The 17,545-nt window shown below is 47.5% G+C and overlaps 1 protein-coding gene across 1 annotated transcript in view; it reads right to left on the bottom strand.

Annotated features, from left to right (window-relative positions):
• Positions 1 to 17,545, bottom strand: part of RFTN1 (raftlin, lipid raft linker 1) — a 174,086-nt gene that overhangs the window by 146,373 nt on the left and 10,168 nt on the right. Inside the window, exon 2 of the mRNA XM_008156721.3 lies at positions 13,174 to 13,326. Within this exon, the coding sequence (XP_008154943.2) occupies positions 13,174 to 13,318 (145 nt within the window). The 5' untranslated portion in view covers positions 13,319 to 13,326. The remainder of the gene's footprint in view (positions 1 to 13,173; positions 13,327 to 17,545) is intronic.

The following is a 17,545-nucleotide window of genomic DNA, read 5'->3' as shown; positions in this document are numbered from 1 at the left end:
ACACACTTTCTCCATGAAAACTCTACTATACAATTTATTAATGAACAGTGAATGGTAACAGAAGCTGAAAGGAGTCAGGAGAAACTATTTAATCGAATAGTCTAGAAACTATATCGGAAGAACAGATGGTTTCACAGAAGTCGATGCTACCTAGAGGAGCAAGGAGTGATTTTCTAGGAAAGAAAAATGTTTTCATACCTTACAGCCCCCACTATTTTCAGCAGAGGAGGAGTCTATATTCAGCCCAGAATAAAACCTGAGCTTGGCACAGTGACAAAGCTGGGACTAAGTGGCAGCCATCCACACGTACCCAAGTTCAAGACTGGGTCTTCCAAACTGAGCTAGAGTTCAAATAGGGCTATTTAAAAAACCAGCAACAAATAGAAGCCAACACTGTACTCTACTGGGTCTTTAGCCAACATTCATGACCTTGGCAAATAAGTGGTTCTCAATGGGTAATAGGCAGCATGATCTTTTTAAAAAATATGTTTTTTTTAATGATTTCAGAGAGGAAAAGAAAGGGAGAGAGAGATAGAAACATCAATAATGAGAGTGAATCATTGATTGGCTGCCTCCTGCACGCCCCCTACTAGTGATTGAGCCTGCAATCTGAGCATGTGCCCTGACCAGGAATCAAACTGTGACTTCCTGGTTCATAAGTAGACACTCAGCTGCTGAACCACACTGGCAGGGCCAGGCAACAGGCCCCAGGGAGATGGAAGACCCAAGTTCAAGCTGTGGTCCTGCACGCCAGGTGTGCCCTGGGATTGAGCCTCCTCGTCTAGCCAACAAGACTGAAACATCACCACTGGAGGTGTAAGGATCCCTTGAGCTTAAGTATATGAAGCTGCATGGCAACCCCACAGCATAACCCTCAGTTGCTATTTTCATGCCCACCATCCATGATTCACCAAACAGACAGGTAAGTTCTCCCCAGAGCAGGGCTCTATGGAAGGGAAGGCCATCCCGGTTGGGGTCTCTGAATGACAGCGCAGAGCTTACCACCTGAGGGGCCTGTACCTTAGCCAACATTGCGTAAGAGCAAATGATTTGAAGAAGGCAAGTCTCTGATTCTAGCCCCATTACGTATTTGCTGTGTGACAGTGGGCATGTTGGGTAACCTCTCTGAGCGTGGTTTCCTCACCTGTAAAAGCAGGATCCTGTGAGGACTAACTTACACTCAGCATGGTGTGTGGCTCATTAGCTGTCATTACTGTGGCTACTATTACAGTATTAAGACTATCATCATCATCTAAGTTCACTGCTCATCACAGGGATTCTCAGCAAGTCAAGGGAAGGCCCAGGAGCAGATCAGCCTTTCTGCCACTGAGATTGCGGGCTGCAGCTGGAGGACCCTCCCTCGGGGACGAGCTGAAAGTCACCCCCCTAACTCAGACCTGGGGGGACCTCCTGCCTTTGGCTATAACGTCATGGGCTGCTTTGGGTCTTCCTTTTATCCACCCACCTCCCCTCCTCCATGGCTCGCTCCTCACATTTTGCTTTAAGGTTGGTTTGTTTGTTTTACCTGATTAAAATAATGCCCTCAACATCAGTGACTTTATGTTTAATTCTGATGAAGAGCCGCAAATATTATAGATGAATTTGTTATGTTCAAAGCTGCAGGTATCATATGTAGAGAGAGGCGACAGACGCCTCATTAAGGATGGCAAAACAAACACTTCAGAGCACTCGAGGCTCCATCTAAAGGAACCCCATGGTGAAACCCACTTTAAACCAGGAATCCTCCTGTAATGCAAATAACCACCCCATCCCCGGGTTCTTCTCCATAGCTTCCTACCTGGGGCTTCCCGGTAAAGGGGAACCCACACCTGAAGGCACCTGCAGCCAGGTGTCACTCCTCGCCAACTCCCGGATACATCACGGCTCCAGCTCAGTCCATTAACGCTTGTTCTAGGCCAGTGGTCGGCAAACTCATTAGTCAACAGAGGCAAATATCAACAGTACAACGATTGAAATTTCTTTTGAGAGCCAAATTTTTTAAACTTAAACTTCTTCTAACGCCACTTCTTCAAAATAGACTCGCCCAGGCTGTGATATTTTGTGGAAGAGCCACACTCAAGGGGCCAAAGAGCCGCATGTGGCTCGCAAGCCGTGGTTTGCTGACCACTGTTCTAGGCTGCCAACTTACGTCATTTCAATGGGGCCTGGTCAGGCTGGCAGGGGCAAGGCAAAAGGATAAAAAGGGGGTGCAGAGAACAGAGGGGGTGCAGACCTAATTAAGGCAAAGTCTTCCAAAAAAGGGAGCCGAGGAGGAGACTGGACCACATGACTACTGGGGCCAACCACAGCCAGCAGACCTGCTTCTAAGGGGGAGTGGTTAGAGGTAAGTGTGATGAGCCATGTAACTGAAAATATAGGTCTAGGCCCTGGCCAGGTAGCTCAATTGGTTAGAGCGTCATCCCAATACGCAGGGTTGGATCCCCGGTCAGGGCACATTCAATAATCAATTAATGAATGCACAAAATAACTGGAACAACAGATTAATGTTCCTTTCTCTCTCTCTCTCCTTCTCTCTCTCTAAAAATGTATGCCCAGTGTGTGCTGGCCAAGCCCAGTTCTGACTGTCCCCCAAGCTGAGCTATGCCCTGCCCTGGCCAACTGGGAAGGGCACAGATTGACTAACCAAGGTCCCTAGCCAGAAGGGGCTGTCTGCAGACCCCAGACAACTGGCTACCAGCCGCTGGGCCAGCAAGAAACTGTTCCCTGAACCCACCTCTCATCCCTCTTCCTTCAGTGGAGACCACTAACCTCCTTGCCAACACTCATTTCCAACCACACAGCCTCTCATCCCCAAATCCTTCCTTCCCTCTGTGACCTCCTCTGTCCCCTCCACAGTGGCTGGTCATCCCCAAGAGCCAGGAGGAGGAGAAGCTTTTCCTGGACCTGAAGGAGAGAGAGGACCCAGATACGCCTTGGGGGGTGGGAGGGAGGGTGGCACTCCACATGGGGAGCAGCACATGCAAAGGCAGAGGGGGAGGGAATGGGTGGTTCCATTTCAGGAAGAGTGAGTAGGTTCCTGGGATGCCTGTTGGGAGAGGAGGGTGAGGACAGACAGGAGGGAGCCAGCTTGAGAGGTGCTGGCTCTCCTGATGGATAACCCTTAAAAGTTTTAGGGTGCCTTGGGGATATGGGGTGTCCACTGGGGACACCCAGGGTTTCAGTTACACTTGAGATATGGAGGACTCAGGAAGGAGGATGTTTTTGGCTGCCGGGGGGGAGGGGGGGAAGTTTACTGCTCTTAGGCGACCCTGCTAGCGGTTCTCAACCTGTGGGTTGCGAACTGGTTGAGAGCCTAAGACCATCGGAAAACACAGATATTTACATTACGATTCATTAACAGTAGCAAAATTACAGTTATGAAGTAGGAACGAAAATAATTTTATGGTTGGGGGTCACCACAACATGAGGAACTGTATTAAAGGGTCGCGGCATTAGAAAGGTTGAGAACCACTGGGCTAGACCAAGTGTGGTCCCCATAACAGTAATAGCAAGTGGCAATATCACCTGGGAATTTCTTAGAAATGCAAAGCCTAGGCCCCAGCCCAGACCTACAGAATGATAAAGTCTAGGGGTAGCGGCTCAGCAATCTGTGTCTTAAGGCACCCACCAAGTAATTCGGATGTTGCTAAGGTTTGAGAACTGTTTGTACCGGGGCTTCAAGCTGACACCATGTCACACATTCTCTCAGCACGCTGAGTAAGGGGATCTGAAGGCGACCTGCAATGGATTCATCAGCCCTGAGGGCTGAAGGGAAACTATCTCAGAACATGACCCACCTAAGGGAAACCAGTCCACCTGGCCCTTCTCAGCCCTGCACACTCGCATCACCCGTAGTTTCAAAAACACTGATTCTGGGTCTCTTTCCCAATCCTGACGGAACTGGTCTTGGGGTACAGCTTGGGCATGGAAATGGTCAAAGCAAAGTTGTGTCAACTGGTATTTTTTTAGGAGAATGGCCTATCTTTCCAAATACATTAAAAGCTACTTCAAGGCAATAAGTGAGTTGGTCATAATATACAATTAGGTGTGAGCATATTTATTGAATTTATTTTATACTTTAAAAAAAAATCACACCAGTATCATTTTTTTCTCCTATCTCCACTCAGATAAAAGAAATTTGTGCTCTACCTGGCCTTTGAAGGTTCTCAAAGTGTGACCCCCCCACCCCCCAGATCAGCAACATCTGGGAACTTGTCACAAATGCATATTCTCAGGCCTTGCCCCAGACCTAATGGACCAGAAACTCTGGGGCTGGGGCTGGGGTTCTGGGTTTTAAAGAGCCCTCCAGCTGATTCTGAATCTCCCTCAAAGTTGGAGAACCACTCCATCATAGAAATTATTAGTCCTAAAGGCTTACCTTATAGTCTTTCTCTGGAGGTTAACATTATTTTGGATGCTGTCTTAAAACTTGCTTATCACCTCCCTTCACAACACATGAAATCAGACAGTGCCAGGATATTTAACTGGCCATTAGGCACCCACACTCTTAGCCCCAAAACACTTCAGTCTGTTAATTTTTAGACCTTAATGTAAGTCGTGCTCCTTCTTTTTAGATTAGGCTTTTTCCCAATTGTGAGGAGAGTTTCAAAGGACAATTTACATAGACAATGATTATCAACTGCTTCGGCAGTTGCGTTTAGGGCTACGGTTACCCAGACTGGAAGTTCAATAAAAATGGGACCCTTAAATGATTCGTTGCACAGTGTGTATGTTTTGCATAATGAATGCCATCCTTTGTTATTATCATGGCCACCCCAAACTAACATACAGAGCTTAAGGTTAAAATGCTGGCAGCCAAAATCCAAGCACGAGCCTGGTCAGCACAATGCCAAAGAAAAAAATCCCAAAGGTCGGCGCTTAAAGACCTCTCAGACAGGAAAACCACAAAGATGGGAATTTAAAAAATGTGGCCATGAGAACTGATCCTAGAAATTGTAATGTGTGTCATGGGAGTGTTTTACAAGCAAGAATGTAAGAGAACAGAAGACCAGCTTGAAGGAGATGTGCAATAAAGCATGAGTTCCATTTCAACCTTTCCCTTCCACTTAGTGTAAGCTCCCCATAGTGTGCAGGGGATTCAGGGACCAAGAGCCGAAAGGGAAGGCTTCACTGTTCAGTAAGATGATGGGATGTGCTACCAACATCCAACGCTTGGTGGCCCAGGACAAGTTACTTTTATAACCTCTCCAAACTCAAGATCTCAATTTATATATACCATGGAGGTGATTCCCCCCACCCCCTATGATTGCTGTTAGGTGGTTTAAAATGGACTAACACCACAGCAGGTACTAAATAAATAGCTCTAATTAGTACATGTAATAAATGAAGCTACTACCTCTCACACACTGCTGGAAATGAAGAATGGTGCAACTACTTTGGAAAACAGCTGGGCCATTTCTGACAAAAGTAAACATACATTTACCAAACAACCCGGCAATTCCACTCTTGCCTATTTACCCTATAGAAAGGAAAACCTATGTCCGCACGCGAGACTTGCTCACAAATGTTCGTGGCAGTTTGTTTGATTAAAAGCCCCAAACTGGAAACAGCCCAAATGTTCAACAGGAGAATGATTAAACAAACTGTTTGCATAGCCCAAACAATGGAATATTTCTCAGAAACGAAACGGAACGGGTTCGTAATACATGCAACAGCATGGATGAATCGCAAAGGCATTATGCTGAGTTAAAGAAGGGCGACACAAAAGAACCTACCCTGCGTGCTTCCATTCCTATGCTATTGCAAAAGAAGCCAAAGGAATCGACAGTGGCAGGAGGCAGATCAGCGGTTGTCTGGGGTAAGGGCTGAAGGAGGCAGGAGGAAATATTTGGGGGTGCTGGAAGCGTTCTGTATCTGGAGTGTGTTGGTAGTTACATTTATCAAAACGCATAAAACTATACACTTACTATGGGTGTATTTCATTGTATATAAGTTATAGCTCAACGCGGTTATTTAAATAAATACACCAATCAACAGGCCTGACAGGTTGGCACTGAGCTCTCTTTCGCATGCAGCACAAAAAATCCTGAGTGAAGAGATTTCAAACACTGGTCCCACTTCCTACTTCTATCTGTCAAGGCGATTTCTTCATCCAGAGAGAGAGAGAGAGAGAGAGAGAGAGAGAGAGAGAGAGAGAGAGAAATGCAATACCTTCCCTCCGGTTCTCAGGGCTACTTGGATGATTAAGTGGCAGCTTTATTTGAAAATGCTTTAAAGCAGAATCAGAGTAGCCAGCTGTGTGGCCCTCACGCCAGCCAACCAGGAGCCCAGCAAACCCACATCCTCTCTACTAGCCACTCTCCCTGACCTGCCAATCAGACTCTGGGACCACCTCCTGATCTCTCTTGACCCCACCCACTTCTCTTGTCCCAGCTGCAACTCCCTCAGCGGAGACTACCTTCACCTCTTGCCTGATGATTGCAATAGCTTCCAAATGGTTCCTTTCCCCCAGTTGTACTCTTTCCATCCTTCTTCATCTAAACCCAGAGCAGACTTTTCAGAATATGAATTTGATAATGTCACCTCTCCCCTCCTTAAAACCCTCGGTGCTCTTGAGGGAATCTAGACTCCTCAGGCCAAGACCTAAGACCTTTAGTCATCTGGTCCCACTTTCTTTTCCCCAAGGCCACACTCCAACTAAATTGAACTGCTGCCTGTTTCCCCTATACACAGTGTAGTCTCTGGGTTCTGGGCCCTGCGCTAGGTCATCTCTTTTACCTGAAAACATCATCTCCTTCCACCTTCATCCTTCTGCCTGGCTAACTCCAAATCCACCTGTATATCTCAAATCCTCGACACACACACACACACCCTTCTAGAAAGACTGGGAGCTACCATGTGCCCTCTATCACCATCACTTTAGCACTGAGTATTTACAATCGCCTGGTTCTTCATCTTTAAGAGATTTTGAACCAATTGAAACAAATGGACTAGACCACATTTGTGTCCCTTCAAATTCAAATGTGAAAGCCCTAATCCTCAATGTGACTGTATTTGATATAAGGAAGTAATTTAAGTTAAAGGAGGTGGTAAGGGGGAGGGACTCTAATACAATAGGATTAATTTATACTAATAAAATGGTAATATGCTAATTAGACAGGGTCAACTGGACATGTTCCGGATGTCTGACTTCCTTTCAGACAAAGCCATGGTGGTGGGGGCCAAGGCAGAGGCAGTTAGGGGCGATCAGGCCAGCAGGGGAGAGCAGTTAGGGGTGAGATCAGGCTGGCAGGGGGCTAAGGGTGATCAGGCTGGCAGGGGAGGACAGTTGGGGTGACCAGGCCAGCAGGGGAGGGCCGTTGGGGGCGACCAGGGGTCCCGGATTGGAGAGGGTGCAGGCCAGGCTGAGGGACACCCCCCCATGCACGAATTTTGTGCACCAGGCCTCTAGTGTCTTTATAAGAAGAGACAGTAGAGAACTCTCGTAGCGATGTGACAACACAGCAAGAAGGCGGCTATCTGCAAGCAAGGAAGAGAGTCCTCACCAGACATCAGCCTTGTTGACCCCCTGATCTCAGACTTTCTGCCTCTAGAACCATGAGAAAATATATGTCTGTGGTTTAAGCCGCCCAGGATGGAGTATTCTGTTATGGCAGCTGAGCTAAGGCCATCGGGATAAACCTCCTATCTGGTTCACCCGTATGTCCTTAGGACACAACATCCTGGCCCCAGACTGCATTCCATAAATATCTGTGGGACAAACGAACTGTCATCCTATAGTCCCTAAAGATCCCAACGGTAAATGCTCATAATAAAAATGTACATTAATCTGAACTAGAGATGCAGATTCAGACCTGGGACTGAGTTATCCTTCCTTGAAAACAGATCGGAGCAGCCCAACAGAACTTTTCGTGCCAATGGAAGTGTTCTCTATCCGCACTGGCCAGTACGGCAGCCCTCAGCCACCTGAGGCTGCTGAGCACCTGAAGTGGGGCTAGTGTGTCAGAGGAACTGAATTTTTGAAAATTTATTTCATTTTAATTATTACTTTTATGAAGCCCTATGGCTGGTGGCTGCTATACTGGATGGTGTAGGACTAGAACTTTCAAGCAAAGATCAAGCTCTAGGCACTAGCTTCATTATACAGATCACTCACGGTGCCAACCATAGCAGGCACTGAGCACATATAAAACACAGCCGGTTCTGATGGAGCTGACACAGGTAGCTTTCAAGTGGTGTGAGAGTGGCCTGGCACGGGGAAGCTGGCAAAACGCACACGTAAAAGGGATAACGAGGCACCGTTGTGCACAAATTGTAATGCTTCATGAGCCTCCATCTGGGATGAAACCCATCAAAGGGCAAGTTCATCCCTCGGTGACCGGAGTTAATTGAAAATGTAAGACCTGATCGCATCACCCAGAATTGAGATTTTTGGCAGCTTGTGTGCTTCGCTGTGAGATCCCTGCTGCTTGTCGCCTCTCCCGGCCCTACAAGTGAGGTCGCAGGTGGCAATGTGTTAAGTCCGATGAGCATCTTCTCTATGAAAAATAAGCGTATCCAGTGCTACTTAAAAAATCTTCTATGGCCAAAACCATATGGAAGGGGAACATTTTTACATCCCTCTCCATGATAACACGAGTTTCCTAACAAGAATGTTCTAAAGAAACGTTCGTATCTTTCAACTCAGTAACTCCTGAGGAAATAATCAGAAAAGCGCACAAAGATTTATGATAACACAGGTTTCCTAACAAGAATGTTCTAACTGGTGTTAATGCCTATTTGTCTAGCACCCTGCCGTGTATAAGGCTCAAGAGTTTTGATGCCCACGAGATCTAGGTTCCAATTCTGCCCTAGTCACTTCCTAGCACTGCACCTTTAGAAATGTTATTTACTTAATCTCTCTGAGTGTTTCCTCATCAGAAAAAAAAAAAAAAAGGCATGAGTGAACCATGTGAGCCATATACCTCACTGGGATACTGTGAGGATAAAATGACTTAAGAAGCCACACAAAGACAAATGCTCACAGCAATTTCATTTGTAATCACCCCAAAATGGAAATGACCCACATGTCTATCAACGGGCGAAGCGCAAAACAAATGGTGGTACATCCACACATGAGAATACCACTCAGCGGTACCATAGGAGTGAACTACAGACACACCAAACAACATAAGTGAATCTCAAAGTAAGTCAGCGGAATGGAAAAAGCCAGACCAGAATAGGCTAGAAAGTTGTATAAATAAAATCAGTGACAGAGCAGAGGACTGGTTGTCTGGGGACAAAAGGGTTGCCCAAAGGATCACAAAGGAGCAGGAGCACACCTTTGGGGCGATGGGAAGGTTCTGCATCTTGACGAGACGAAGGTTTCACAGGCCTAACGCGACCCTGCAGTGTCGGGGGCTTCAATTAATACCTCAGCAAAGTTGAAAAGTTAGGGAGAAAATCAGATGAGGCATTCAATGCCCCCTCACAGGACTTGGCACATAGTAGGCTCTCGAGAAATGTTGGCTCCGTTCTGGCGCAAGAACGAACAATCCCATTAGGACTTCTGAGAAAGAACTTGAGAGGCTGCCAGGGAAAGGAGCCAGCATGCGCAGCCTTTATACCCGGAAGGTTTGCTAGAACGCGACTATTCAGGGCACGCTATTCAGGAAGCACGAACGAGAAGGAAGACCGGAAAGATGAGCAAGGCTTGGTCTTTGCTCTCAAGGAAACACAAGTAAGTGTAATCGATGATGCAATAAAGTGTCAGAGAGTGATACTGACCAACTATTGGTGTGGAGAAAGCGTAATTCCGACTGGATGGATGTCAAGAAGAAACAATTCCAGATGGGTGGGATTCCGGTAGACAAGGAGAGGTGGGGTCGGCCCTGTGCTAGTCCGGAAGCTGGGAAGTGAGGGTCCTGGGCAAGGGCAGGGGGTGGAGGGAAGCAGGCAAGGCCAAGGGCCACCGCACACGTCCTCCCAGAGATGAGTTGGGGGAGGGTCCGCAAAGGACCGGGCCAAGCTGAGAGGAGCCCTGAGCACCAGCAGGAAGCTCCATTTCATTCATCCAGGGGAACCAGCCACGGGGTTCGGCAGGATCAGATTTGTGTTTTACACACACAGGTCCTAGCTGGAGGGCCATTTAGCAATTTGTCAAGAGTCTCGACATTTCGTATCTTTCAACTCAGTAATTCCTGAGGAAATAATCAGAAATGTGCACAAAGATTTATGTCCAGCACGGCTTATCACAACATTATTTATATTAGCCCAAGGCCCAAAATAACTTCAGTGTCCAATAAAAGGGGACTGCTCAATAAATTATGGTATGCTGAGTGATTAAATCATGTACAGCCATTAAATCATATTTGGGGAAGATAGGGAACGACAGGGGGCATGCCTCACTATACAATGTTCAGTTGCAAAAAAAGCACAACACAAAAATATACATTGAGCATTCATTCGACAAATATGTGTTAATATCTACTCTGTGCCAGGCATTGTTTTGAGTCCTAAGATACAGCCGAGGATAAAACAGCCACAGTCCCTGCACTGCACTCATTAGAAGGGCTTCCACCTCCTAATGACAACAAATAACAATAAGCAAAACGTACAGCACATAAGAGGGTAAGAAACGTTATGGAGAAAATCAAGAGGGGGAAGGGATGGGGGACTGGAGGGTAGGTGGAAATTTTAAGTAGGCGGTCAGGGAAAAAGTCCACGGAGAAGGGGGTGAAGAGTCTGAGTGAAGGGCATATCTGGGAGGGCTTCCAGGCAGAGGAAACAGGCAGTGCCAAAAGCCCGGAGGAGGCCCGGGGGCTTCGGGAAACAGCATGGCTGCACTGGCAGGACAGGCAGGGCAAATGGCAGGAGAATGAGGACAGAGGGAGGCCGGGGTCCCTCGGGGTAGGGGAGCCACGGCAGGACTCCGAGCAGAAGGGTGACGTGAAGTGTAGGGGGACGAGGGCAGAAGCACAGAGACCAGTTGGGATTTTTCTAATGTTTTTTTTTCCCTAACATTTTATACTGGGCATATGTTCATTTTATAATCAGAAAAAGAGGTAATTCAATCAAAGAAAATATAGTGTGGGTGCTATGACGAGCATAAGGAAGCAGGGAAAGATTAGGGAAGTGATTCAGATGATGAGTGGGGGGGAAGCAGTGGGCAGACAGAGGAGGTCAGCAAAAATTACTCTTCTTAATAACAGAGGAAATACACTGCAATGCAAAAAAAAAAAAAATACAGGAAAAGGGAAAAAAAAGAATCGCCCCATAATATCAACACCCTGACCATCAATTTTTAACATCTCCGTTCACTTCCTTCCAATCTTTCTCCCTGTACGTGCTTCTGGGTGTGTTTTTTCCCCTTAATCATTCTACAATGCCTAGAATGTTGTGGGCACTCAAATAGTCATTGAACAAATAATGGTTGACCAGGTGTTCCAAATAATTTTGTGTTTGGACTTGCTTGGGCTACATCAGCTCTACTATAAGCATTTCTAGAATTTCTAGAAGTAGTTTTAAGTAGGCTTGGGTGACGGAATGGAAACTGTGGGTGAGGAGAAGGCATGGTCGCAGGGGACTAAGGTGTCAAGTCTGGCTATTTAAGAGGCCAGTGGAAAGCAGCCCGATGAGGAAGTTGCTGGGTTCAGTTTGGGGGACTTGGAGGGGTACATAGAGACACCCGGTTGTCCCTCTTTCTCGGGGCTTGGGAACCAGATGGAGCTTCCGCTGGGAGATGGTTGCAGCAGGAGTGTGGGGAGGGGGAGAAGGAGGGAGAAAAAGGGAAGAAGGGGAGGGGGGTGAAGGAAAAAGGGGAGGATAAGAGGAAAGGAAGGTAAGGTGGGGAGACGGTGGGGAGGGGGAGGAAGAGGAGTGGTAGTAATACTTGTAGTTCTACTACTAATACTAGTAGTCCTACTACGTGCCAGACATTGTGCTAAGAGCTTCACACATCTTCCCTCTCCTAACCGTCACAGCTGCCCTGAGGTGGATATTCACACGCTCATTTGATAGCTGAGGATGTTGCAGGCCTGGCGATTGGCCCAGCGACTCCAGAGCAGGGCCAGGACTCACACCCACGACAGGAGGCCTTGTCCCACTAATTCTCTTTTCTGTCACCAGAAGCTTAAAATATACTCAGAAACCCAGGGAGGAAGTGTCTGAAGATGCTTCAGTTTTGTAGCACCTGGTTTATGCTCACACCATCCAGCGATGGCCCTACCTCCCTATATCCCACCCCACAAGGAGGAATGCTCCCTTCCTCTTCCGAAAACACACTTGACGTGTTTTCCAACTTGCATTATAACGTGCTGAGTTTTCACCTCGTGTGTATGAGCTGTCCTGCCTCCAAGTAAGAGGCTCCAGGAAACCGTTGCCCTGCGGCGCCAGCCGACACTCCGCTCGGTCAGTGCTCGGCGCTCAGCAAGTGCTCCGGGAGGAAACCACTGACCGTCACCTGCCAGCCACCCGGTGCCCCAGGAAGGCTGCTGGTGGTAAGTGACCTGGACACTCTCGAGCTCAGGTGAGGCAAAGCCCAGGCAGACAAGCACTCTTGAAAGATGGGGAACTGTGGGCAGGTGAATTGGGTTGGACGGGCAGATAAGTATGAGGAGATGAGGCACATTTTCCTTTTCTTTCTTTCTTTCTTTTAAAAAAAATACATTTTATTGATTTTTTACCGAGAGGAAGAGAGAGGGATAGAGAGTTAGAAACATCGATGAGAAAGAAACATCGATCAGCTGCCTCCTGCACACCCCCTACTGGGGATGTGCCCACAACCAAGGTACATGCCCTTGACCGGAATCGAACCTGGGACCCTTGAGTCCGCAGGCCGACGCTCTATCCACTGAGCCAAACAGGTTTCGGCTTCCTTTTCTATATGGCTTGGCATCAAGCAGGGTCTGCACACTGCTTGGCCCAAGGGCCAAGTTCAGCCCACTCACGTGTACCAGTCGGCTCACGTATGGTTTTATTTTAATTGATTATCATTTTAATTAGTTACTATCTTTTACAAGGTGAAAAGGTTTCACAAAAAATCATGGATTTCTGTAAGCAGTCCCCTTTGGGCAGGCCAACCCTTTAGAGTTTCCCACAGCCCTCCCCCCTAGTATGTCCTTGTCAGTGCCCTCCCTCGGCCCCCCTCCCCCACGCTGATGGGGCAGCCTTAGCTGCAGACCCTGCCAAGGGTGGAGCGCATCCGTCCCCAGGACATGGGGTGGCTGTACTCACCGGCACTCAGGGTCGTGAACTCCAGGAAGCGGTATTCATAGGACACATCGATCTTGGTTTCCACCTGTGGCCTCTTCAAAGTTGAATAGATATTTCCAGGCCGTTTGTCATCGCGTTTCTCTAACTTGTTTAATCTGCAACCCATCTCAGCAGCTGCCAACAAGAGGGAAGTAAAGGGGGGGATTTTTTTTTGAGATTTTATTTTTAAACATCATAGTACAAAAGACCCCATAATCTCCCTGAAGACTACATAAAGCACCTCGGCCTTTATGACATATAGAATATAATCCTATATAATAAAAGCCTAATATGCAAATTGTCCCCTCGACCAGGAGTTCAACCAGGGGGCGGGGCTGGCCAGCCAACCGCCTGTGGCCCCTCCCCCCCCACCGGCTCCACCCCCAATCGGCCTCCTCCATCCCTATTGGGGGCAGGGCCCCGATTGGGGCGGGCCAGCCAGACCCCACTGGTGCACGAATTCATGCACCAGGCCTCTAGTTTATTATATGACCCAAACACCGGAGGCCCTGCACTCAGTACTGGGGCTGGCTCCTCTTTCTGTTAAGATGTCATCACCAGCCATCCTGCGATTTATGAAATGACACCAAAGCATGCCTGCTCTCTATCTTTTTCCTCCTCTCTGAGGAAAATAATACCTCACAGTGCCTCAGTTCCACTATGATCTGGGTACGTGATTTTAAATCAGGATCTAAAAAGCAATACGGTGCATTATGGTGTCAGCCCATCAGAACAAAAAAACAAAAAAAATCCACAAGAGAGATGTGTCACCTTTGCTGTGCTTGCTAGGAGAAAATAATAAGTTGTTGTCACAATTTCCAAAGTCTTTCCTACCCTCGGCAGGAATTATTTAGACAGGAATTTATATTCATAAAACATCTCTAAATGGAGACGGTAGTATTTTTATGGGCCTCGTGTAAAGGCCCCGAATTTTTCTTTTTTAGACCAAACCACAGGAATAATACCATGCTTCCATGTTCTTAGAAAGTCATTTCAGACCAAAAGAAAAACTGGCCGAGCACTAATAGCAGGGCCAGCGAAATTGGAAGCAGAAACCCACGTATATTAGAGTGAAGATGTGTAGCTACAGTTTGAAAAGAAAATGGGAAAATGTTAAAATAATGTGCATATTAGGGTGGCCGGGCTTTCAGTCTTCTGTGAAAAGCAACGCAGGTTCTCTGCGTATTTGGGCAGAATGACATTCATGAAATGACTTTTTTATCTCCCCCGCCCCCCCCCCGCCGCCCCCACCAAGACTTCAGCGGGAGATATTTTCCTTTTTGTGCACCGAGCATGACCAACACTCCCCCGGCTCCCTGGGGTCCTGGTGCTGCCATCAGAACATATTTCACAGAAATTTTAACTGGCCAAGAATATCACAAACAGAAACGTGGTAACCGCTTCCTTTCAGAGATAAGAATTTCCTTTTGCTCAATCCATTCACGAGGTACCCAGCTTCCTAAGGCAATTTGGCAAGCTCCAGAAAAAACAAAACGAACCTCAAGAAAGGTGGGGGGTGGGGGGGGGTGGTGGTGGTGGCAGAGGGTGGTGCAGCGACAAGCAGGCTATACTTTTCAGTAATTAAAAAAAAGCCTGGAAGGATGGATGAGAACAGGAAGGCTTACTTATGCCTTAATAAGGGAACATTAGCGTCCAAAGGGCCAGAGCAGACATGATTTATGTGCAATCTGCATGGACTGATTACTTGTAAAATACTCTAGTTCTGCAGATTTAATAGCTGATTTGTACAGAGGCTGCATATTGAACTGCGGAAAGGCAAGCCAGCTGGCATCTGCTCCAACGAAGCAGAAGAAAAGTGGACATGGGAGGCCCCTAAGTCTTAGGGACCCAGGTAACCCTGGTGAGATGAGCAATGCCACCCCAGGAATAGAATTGGAGATACCCCGGAGGCTGGCCAAGCCACTCACTTCCTAAGAAGGACTGAGTGTCTGAGGATCTCCAAGAAGAAACCTCTTCCTCAAAAAACTCTCTCATTCCTGCTATCCTGTTAGGTAAGGTCTAGCATGAGAGATTCATTTTTTTTTTTTTTTAAATCAGAATCGCTCTAGCTCCGCATCTCCTTGGAAACCACAAATATCTCCATGGGAAGGGCAACAAACTAAGCCCTGGGAAGCCACTACCACTTGAGTATGATTTAATTTCTTTGATATAGGACAGGTTCCCTGACAGCAGAAAAAAAAAAGGAGGAGAGAATTACCAAGGTGAGTAAGAAAGACTCAGGCAAGGTTGGGGCAGATGGTGGTGGTGGTGGAAGTATGCCGAGGAGCCTTAGAGAAACTCTCCCATTTTAAAACGCTGAGTTAATGTTTCAATCTGAACTTGAAGTCTCTGCCCAAGTTCACCCCAAAGGACACTGTGCTTGCCTCGCAGGGTCTGATGCAGCTCTAGGCAAATCATCTATGTCCATGGTCGGCAAACTCATTAGTCAACAGAGCCAAATATCAATAGTACAACGATTGAAATTTCTTTTGAGAGCCAAATTTTTTAAACTTCAACTTCTTCTAACGCCACTTCTTCAAAATAGACTCGCCCAAGCTGTGGTATTTTGTGGAAGAGCTACACTCAAGGGGCCAAAGAGCCGCATGTGGCTCGCGAGCCGCAGTTTGCCGACCACTGACCTATGTGATCAGACAAAGGAAAGAGAAACAGTACCAAGCAGTAGCAAAACTGTAATATCAGTGAATCATCGGGGTCTCAAACTTTAGAGATTCATTTCTTTGGAGTGTGTGCAACCCTGGGTAAGCAACGGCTCTTAAAGCACAGCTCTCTCTGGACAGGGAGATAAAAGAAGACGTTACTGGCCACTGAAACCTTAGTGTGAATTTGTACCTCTTACTCTTTTGTGTCCAGGGCCCTACTCCTGGCACACATGTATTCCCTTCAGTTCATTCCTTCATTTCAAACCAACCCCCCACCTCTGTCAAAATAGAGAAGACTTTTATGTCATTCCCAAAATATCTATATTCAGTCACTACTATGCTGAAACAAGTCACAAACATGTAGCTTACAGGAGGAGGAAGAATAAGATCTATAATAGTGCCTTACATTACTGTAGAGTTTTGTAAACTTTACTGTTCGCTATAGGAAGCTCCCAAATCATGCTCACATTAGAGTCCCACAAGGTGCTTGGGGCAAAGGTTGGGTAGGAGACTGTGAGAGGAGGAAAGAGTGAAGTCAACAGCCTTGCCCGGTGCAGGCAAGGCGATTTCTGGTGTGGCTGTACATTCCCTCATGCAGCCATTCAGGCACATCTTCCTCGGGGCTCCAAGTCTCCAGCAGGGCAGAAGGTAGACGATAAATGTGATGGTTTTTAAATGTGCTCCCCCAATCCTCTGACACTCCTGCCGCTCAGATGTGGTCTATATCACCCCCTCTGAATCTGGGCTCCAGGACTGCCTGACCAAGAGAACATGGCGGAGTGACGCAGAGCTAGCCGTGTCCGGGACTTAAGAAACTGGGAGCATCCGCTGCCTGCTTCTTGGGATGCCTACTCTTGGAAGCCAGCCACCATGCCAGGAGGAAGCCCAAGCAGCCCAAAGAGAGGCCCATGTGGAGAGGAAGCCAGAGCCAGCACCAACGTGCCAGCCACCTTGCCAGTGAGCCATCCTGGAAGTCGAGCTTCTGCCTCAGTTAAGCCACCGACGCCATGTGGAGCACAGGCAAGCTGTTTCCATCAAGACCTGCCAGAAACTGCCGAAACCGGTTTGGCTCAGTGGATAGAGCGTCGGCCTGCGGACTGAAAGGTCCCAGGTTCGATTCCGGTCAAGGGCAAGTACCTTGGTTGTGGGCACATCCCCAGTAGGAGGTGTGCAGGAGGCAGCTGATGTTTCTCTCTCATCGATGTTTCTAGCTATCTATCCCTCTCCCTTCCTCTCTGTAAAAAAATCAATAAAAATATATTAAAATAAAAAAAAAAAAGACCTGCCAAAAATTGAAGATTCCTGAGCAAAATACACCATTGTTGCTGTTTTAGGCCTCTAAGGTTTGGGATGATTCATCATGCAATCTGTCACACCCCTAGCTTGCTCAAAATGACCACGGCCTGTCGCCTCCTTAGTCAAGCACCAGTTGAGGCTGGCCTCCACCGAGTGACCCTGTTTTAGCCATTCAACCTTGGGAGGATATCTGGATTATTCCCAGTTTGGCATTAGTTTTCTCTTCTCTAGGGTCATACCTCGGAGTGGGCTTGCCGGGTTGCACCGTGAGTGCAGGGTCCTGTTGATGAAGAATGGTTCCCTTTACACACTCAGGGTGGCCCGATGCTGACCCCCCCGGAGGCACGGAGGAAGATGAGACCCTCTTAGAGACCGCCCGATTGGCCCCTCCACCTCCT

This window comes from Eptesicus fuscus, chromosome 18 (genome assembly GCF_027574615.1).
Source record: "Eptesicus fuscus isolate TK198812 chromosome 18, DD_ASM_mEF_20220401, whole genome shotgun sequence".
Lineage (NCBI taxonomy): Eukaryota > Metazoa > Chordata > Mammalia > Chiroptera > Vespertilionidae > Eptesicus > Eptesicus fuscus.
The sequence above is the reverse complement of the archived record's forward strand: the minus strand, read 5'-3'. Positions and strand labels throughout refer to the sequence as shown.